This window comes from Haplochromis burtoni, unplaced genomic scaffold (genome assembly GCF_018398535.1).
Source record: "Haplochromis burtoni strain Fernald_Lab_line unplaced genomic scaffold, NCSU_Asbu1 Contig_586, whole genome shotgun sequence".
Classification (NCBI taxonomy): Eukaryota; Metazoa; Chordata; class Actinopteri; order Cichliformes; family Cichlidae; genus Haplochromis; species Haplochromis burtoni.
Genome location: NW_024582947.1, coordinates 52,171 through 59,043, shown reverse-complemented (window position 1 = coordinate 59,043; position 6,873 = coordinate 52,171). Strand labels below are relative to the sequence as shown.

At 43.8% G+C, this 6,873-nt stretch overlaps 1 protein-coding gene across 1 annotated transcript in view; it reads right to left on the bottom strand.

Moving 5' to 3' along the window:
- The window catches only part of LOC102297582 (E3 ubiquitin-protein ligase RNF31), a gene marked incomplete in the record, with an annotated part of 71,886 nt that extends 65,017 nt beyond the window's left edge, over positions 1-6,869 (bottom strand). Inside the window, 4 exon segments of the mRNA XM_005948318.3 lie at positions 568-723; positions 3,963-4,109; positions 4,998-5,196; positions 6,712-6,869. Of these exon segments, the coding sequence (XP_005948380.2) occupies positions 568-723; positions 3,963-4,109; positions 4,998-5,195 (501 nt within the window).
- Positions 6,870-6,873: the final 4 nt, after the last annotated feature.

Genomic DNA, 6,873 nt, shown 5'->3' with positions numbered 1-6,873 from the left:
TAGTGAAACTGTGGTCTCCATCGGTCATCCATCGCTCCCACGCCGCTCGCAGCCTTACTTTGAACGGCCGGTTCACACCGATGTCCAGCGGTTGGAGTTCCTTTGTCAGGCCTCCCGGAATGACAGCAAGCTCACAGTTCATTTGCTTCACTATGTTTTTTCACATCGGCTGTGAGATGCATAGAGTCATTGATCAACAGCGATGGTGATGCGTGGAAAAAACCACCTGGTCTCCTTACATACGCCTCCCTCAGCCACTCTTTCATCATTTCCTCATCCATCCAGCCCTTTATCTCTCTCAGTCGTGGGTGGGAAGAGTGGAAGGCAGCGCCGGGCGAGTTACGCCACAATTTGCGAATGGATTGTCGATGCTTGGGCTAACATGTCTGCTGGCACTGGAGCAGCCAGTAATCGAAACGCTAACCTTCCAATTACTGGATGACCTGATCTACATTGAACTGACAGATCTGGTCAAAGCCAACCTTTTAAAACTCTCTTTGGTTCTGCAGCAAACTCACGTCGGCACAGAGACAACTAGTAATACGCATACAGAAAGTTTACACAAACCTTGATAAGCATTTCTAGTTCCATTCTCAGGCTCATCACTTCCAGAGTTACTGCAGCAACTCTGCCCACATCAGGATCTGTAACATCATCAGGGAAACTGAGTCCATCTGGCTGCTGATTAGAGTAACCATAGAGACAGAGTACAGCGCGTCCTCCCTGGGAATATAACAGACAGGGTAGAAGGTAATGAAATGTTAGTTGTTAGTACCAGCAGCGGTAACTGGAACATTTCTGTCACTTCCTACTAGTCTGCATCAGTAGGACCGGGCATTTTCACACAGAGCTATGATCACATCAATCACAAACATTAAAACAAGAGAAAGAGGAGTCCACAACTAATTAGTCTCAACCAGGCAAACATCATGGCACAATTATAATAGAAACATAAATTATTTTGAACACTAAGACACACACAGCTGAACAGCGTGCTGAGTGATTACAGCTAGCATAGCAGTCTGTTGGCACGGGAACTGTCACTACATTGAAGAAGAGTAAGGACAGATGGAGGGTGAAGGAAAGAGATGCTGCCATTAATCTGTGATTGGGGAAGGAACTGCGCCTGCTGACGAGGTTTTGTACCTTAAAAAAATGCTTGTTTTGCCATCATCTTTAGTGGTGGTGGACTTTCAGTGTGGGTGGGTCCAACCACCTCCTCCACACACACCAACAAGAAACTAGGAGAGGTAAAGGCTGGCTTTTGATGTCTTAGCAGGAAAAATGTGCACCTGCAGCCCTCAGAAGCTCATTACTCTCATCTCCTTGGTCATTGTTGAAATTGCTTCCTTGTGTTTGTGTTTATTTGCTGATCTGTGGAGATTTTCTCTTAACTCTTCGTTCTCCTTTTGGAGTAACTCATATGTCTCATACTCGCTTATTTGACCCTCCGAGTGTGTGTGCTCTACTTTGGCAAGTTTCTTGTTGCATCCATTCAAGTTTCCTGTCATCGAGTGAAGCTAAAGCTTTGTCAGTCACATAATAATCAACATTTTATGTTGTTTTGCCTCTTTGCCTCTTTGCCACTTCATTATTTGCATCTAATTCTCACATGCTCCCTGGACTACTCCACCGATCTGTCAGCTTTTCACCACAGCCAATTTTCACTCCTCTTTTCAGTAAAACTTGACCTCTGACCTTTCAACCTGGCAACTGAGGCCATTGTAATTCAACCTTGTTGTTGATGGTATTGATTTGAAACTAATTCACAAACTCGGGAAACCACACCATTCGCCACCAGTGTTGGGACTAACGGGTTATTAAGTAACGCGTTACAGTAACTACGTTATTATTGTGGTAACGAGCACGGTAACTAGTTATTATGCCAAAATCAGGAACGCGTTACTCAGTTACTGGGATTTAGATAGGGTCGTTACTCGTTACTTCGTGTGGTGGCATCGCGGAGCTTCCACAGATTCAGTAACATTAGCAAGTGGTGGAGGCCAGCAGGTGGATGAAGGAAAAGGGACGCAGAAGGAAAAGAGACCCGAGGCGGCCGCCGGTCCAAGTGTGAACTGAACTTCAGGTAAGAAGTTATGACCTGCAGTCTCTCTGGGTCAGATATGAACCAAGTTTAGGTGGAGTTTATTTTCGTTATGCTGACTTTTTCCGTACTGCGTGCTAGCTAGCATGACGGAGTTTCTATACAGCTGGGTGGTGCTATGAAGTTAATGATGTTGAACTTTATTTTGTTCATAAGTTATTAGAGTTGCCAACCGTCCCGTCTGGTATTCAGAGAAAATATTACCGTTTCTTATTGAGGTGAAAAGAACAGTTTGTCCCGTAATTCAGCTACAATGAAAAAGGCACAAAGCTGGAGTTATTCTGTGTCTTTGCTGCACAGCTGCCTCTTCTTTCATTCTCCCCCCTCCCTCTCCTGTTTCTACTTCAATCATGAAACTGATCAATGATCAGCTGATCGGCTCTCCTGTTTGTTTATCGCTCACTTTGCGCCAGAAAGAGGAAACCAGCGGATGTCGCGCTAAACAACAGCAGCACGTTTAAGCTTGATCAGCTGTTGTTAGAATTTATTTAATATTAATTTCTAGTATCAGCTGATGTTTGCTGGAGCCACAGCTGTAAAGCTGCTGGTCATGATGTGGTTTGGATATGTGGTGAGAGGGAAACATGAAGATGAAACCAGGAGATGTCCTTACTGATCATCAGAGCTGAACAGGTGATGGAGAAACAGGTTTACCTTTTAGGTGACATGGATGAGTTGAAGTTATGAACTGTTTCTGAGAGACAAATAACACCAGGATCCTTTTTAGGTAGCTGACAGCTGGTAACTGTGCAGGGGCGGGTCTAGCAAAGTGTTGCCAGGGGGCAGGTAGGGCATTAACAGGAGAGGGGGGCACAAAGAAATACTTTTCTTTCTTATTCTCATTTAAAATGTCTCGCTTTTAAAAAATAATTATCTGAATCTTACAACAAACGATTGATAGATTGATGCATATATACCATCAAGAACAGTGAACATCACTGTCACAACAGCGTTTGTTTTCATTCAAAGGCTTTATGATTTTTCCTATAAGTGGGGTCTAGTCAAAATGCCCGGGCCAATTTCTCTGTCCCAGTCCAGCCCTGTATGCAGCTCATCTGCAGTCTGGTGTTACCTACATCTTCCTATTCAGAAGGCAGAATTTCCGAGTTCTGAGTACAATCAAAGCACCACGACTGCAGTTTTTGTGTTGGATGTAAAAGGCGCACATGACGCTGTGACGTAGGCTAGAATCATGGCAGCAGTCAATGACGGTCCAGGCGTGGGATTTCTCTCGTGGAAATATGCACATTATCTTTTCCTTTCTATTGGTAGGTGGCACAGTGCACTGTGGCAAGTAAGCAAGCTAGAAGACTGGCAAAGTTATGGAAGAACACATTAACAAGAGAATTCTGAGTAAAACCAAAGTTACTTTCCCTAGTAACTAGTTACTTTGAAAGTAACGAGTAACTTGAAGTAACTGAGTTACTTTTGAGAGAAGTAACTAGTAATGTAACTAAGTCACTATTTTAAAGTAACTTACCCAACACTGTTCGCCACCCCGTCAGCCTTTTACATATGAGGGGTAAAAATGTCTGTATCTGTCTCACACAGCAGCCTGACAGCCAATGAGCTCTTTGTATTCTTTCCCTTCATTCCTTTCCTTTTTTTTTTGCCTGTCCCGTTTGCTTTCTTAGCCGTCAGAATTAATGTCTGAAAGCCAACAAAGATACCCAACGGATTTACTTTGCAAAGTGGATCAGCACAGCCTTGCCGTTTGGGTCCATTCGATCAGCCTTTGTTGTTATTATTTATTTTATTTTCAGTTATTACAGACGGGATAGGAAAGGGAGAAAGAAAGATGAAGGAACAGAAAAAGAGAGGGGAAGAGGGACAGTGAGTGATAATACTTTATCATTACCTGGATAGCATCAACTGTGGCCCTGAACACTGGGTTGTTGTGTTTTACAGTCCTCCAGTACTTTGGCCTGTTGGGATTTGTCAGATTACAGCCATACTTTTCGAGGATGTTAAGCGCTGTAGATAAGCGCTGAAGAGATCCAAGAGTCTGCAAAGGAAGCAGACACATTTTAGCATCAATTTGTATTTGTACAGCGCTTTACTCGTCCCCAAAGTGCTTTACACATCCAGTCATAGAAGAATACAGTTAAGCTGAACCCACACTGTTTCGGTTGTAGTGGTGTGACATACTACAACACTGAACACATTCAAACATCTATCTTCCTGTCGACCCTTACATCACATTTATAACTGCCTGTGTGTGGGGGGCGGTGTACCCGCCCCAGTCACATTTATACTCACGTAGGAAGCCATTGCAGTACTCAGCATCACCACTACTGAGCGTCGTCACTCGGACAGTTTTGCTACATAAGTGCTATAGGAGTAGTAGAAGTCAAAACCAGAAGCCTTTGTCGAGTGTTCAGAGTGTTCAGGTCATAAACTCAGCTGTCTGTATGTCTCTCAGCTCCTGAGCTGGAGCATCATTAAACCAACAGGATCACACAATCATAGACAATCTCAGGACACCTTTGACACATTCATTTTTGGGACTCTGGCCTTGTGAAGAAGTAAACCGGATGATTTAGTATAAACCTCTTTGAAAGCAATCATTTGAAGTGCATGCCTTTATCAGGCTCTCACAGCATGTCGGGGGAACTCTGGCCCCCTCAACCTTCACTGAGGTTTTCAAAACTTTTATTAAGCTCCCACCACAGCATATCAATCAGGCTGAGGCCTGGGCCATTGCAACATCTTGATTACATTCTTTTTCATTCATTGTGTTGTCTACCTGCTATTCTTTGGATCAAGTCACGATCCAAACAACAGAGATGTAGCCAAATGTTACCTACAATCCTGAAAATCTTGGTCTCAGTCTGGATTGAGGTTAGACATATTTCCAGATGGGACTAATAAACATGCAGTTGATCTTTCTCACCTCCTTCCTGTTTCTGCCAAAGCTGTTCTCTATGACCATCGTTTCTGCAGCAATGTGGTGGTATTTAGAGCAGGGTGGTAAGGGCAGATTAGCCATGGCCACTACCCCAGCCCGCAGATCCACCACTCTGCCCCCAGAATACAGACACACTTCAGCCTGACTCCGCACATCCTGCAGCTGCTCAGAGAGGGACGCCATTCTGCACACACACACACGGTTGATGCATGCCGTTTAGTTAAAACAACAACAAATAAATCTGACGACATGCATGCACAGTATCTCAGATCAGTGTATTCAACATGAAATATGAATTCCTTTGGTCTCATATTACTGCAAAAATTGGCACTTTTGCTTCGTTTAAAGTGAACTTTTTTTGGAGTGCTCTTCTCTGGAAGTTGGCACAAATGACTGTAATTGAAATGCTGTTGTGCTGCCATGCCCACATCAGATTACGTAATTTTCTCGAGTGTTCCTAAAAAGTCCTTTTTCGATTTAGTCGTTTAGATAATGCAGTAAAAACTCTTTATTCCAAGTAAGTTACATTTATCATTGAAATGTGAATTCAAACATTCTGCTGTGCTGTTGCTGTTCCTACCATCTCTGACTTCTTTATATTTGACTTCTAAAGAGACAGACTTGCTCAGCAACAGTTCTTCAGGCCTTTTTCAGAGTTTGACTTTGACATTGGCCTTTTTCAGTCATGGCAGTCCAACCTTGTACCTGACCATTTTCACTTTTGTATTATTTAAAGCCTCTGAACTGGAAGAGTGGCTGTCAAGACACCATTCTTGAGAAAGGGATTTTTTTTTTTACACAAAAACTGGAATGATGAATCCAAATGTCAAATGTTTGGTTCACATCTGGAGTATACAAATACACCAGTGAGTGCCTAAGAGCCAAGTGTAAAACACGGTGGAGGCTTCGTCATGGTCTGGCGCTGCATTTTAGCCAGTTGTGCTGGAGATCTGGTCTAAATGTGTGATGGAATGATGAATGCAGGAAACGTACTGTCCACTTTTAATCTGCCCTCTTGAAAGGTTCTTACTGGGAACAGCTTTCATAGCATGCATGGACTGAAAAACCCCACACAGTGAAAACGATGTGGGATCATCTCGACAGAGAACAGAACAAAAGGCAGACACATCTGTTAATATGGTTTAAGAAGCCTAGAAACTTCAAACTGTACAAACTCACTTTTTGCTTTATATGCTGCATTATGTGTTGGCACATGTTTCAGTAAATCACTGTATCCACATTTTCCTAGTTAAATATAAAGAAATTGGGAGTTTTACACAGTCCTGATGATAAAAGTATACTTCACATGATGTTATCAGACTCCAGGTGCTAACACGTATTTGACCACAACACAGACCGGTGACTGTCTGCAGGTGTTCACTGCATCCCTGAGCTCCGGCTCCATCCGTGAGATGAGCTGGAACAAGTCGCTGAACATGCAAAGCTGCTAAATCTGTTTTCACGTGCAGTACAATTGAGTGCACTTTGCTCGAAGAGCTTTTTGTCTGATTGCAGACCTCCTGGTTACAAAACAAAGACGCAGAAGGACGATGCGCTATTTCTAGTAGTCAGTGCAAAGCGGCAGGTGCGCCTATGATCAGCTCATAGCGGCACAATGTCCTGTAAACGATTCATTATTAATGATTAAAGCAGCAAAGCTGTTATTAGCGAGGATCGGCACGGTGAGCCCGCCTCCTACCTGTGCTGCTGTCCGGCTGCACTGCGGTGGAATCACTGTTACGGCACAAATGTCTGTTTGTACCGCCGAAGGAAGCCCCGCAGAAACGACAAAACACTCCCGCAACAGCGCGGTGTGCAACTGCTGTACTGGAGACACAGCGGCAGGGCCTCCCTCTCTCCC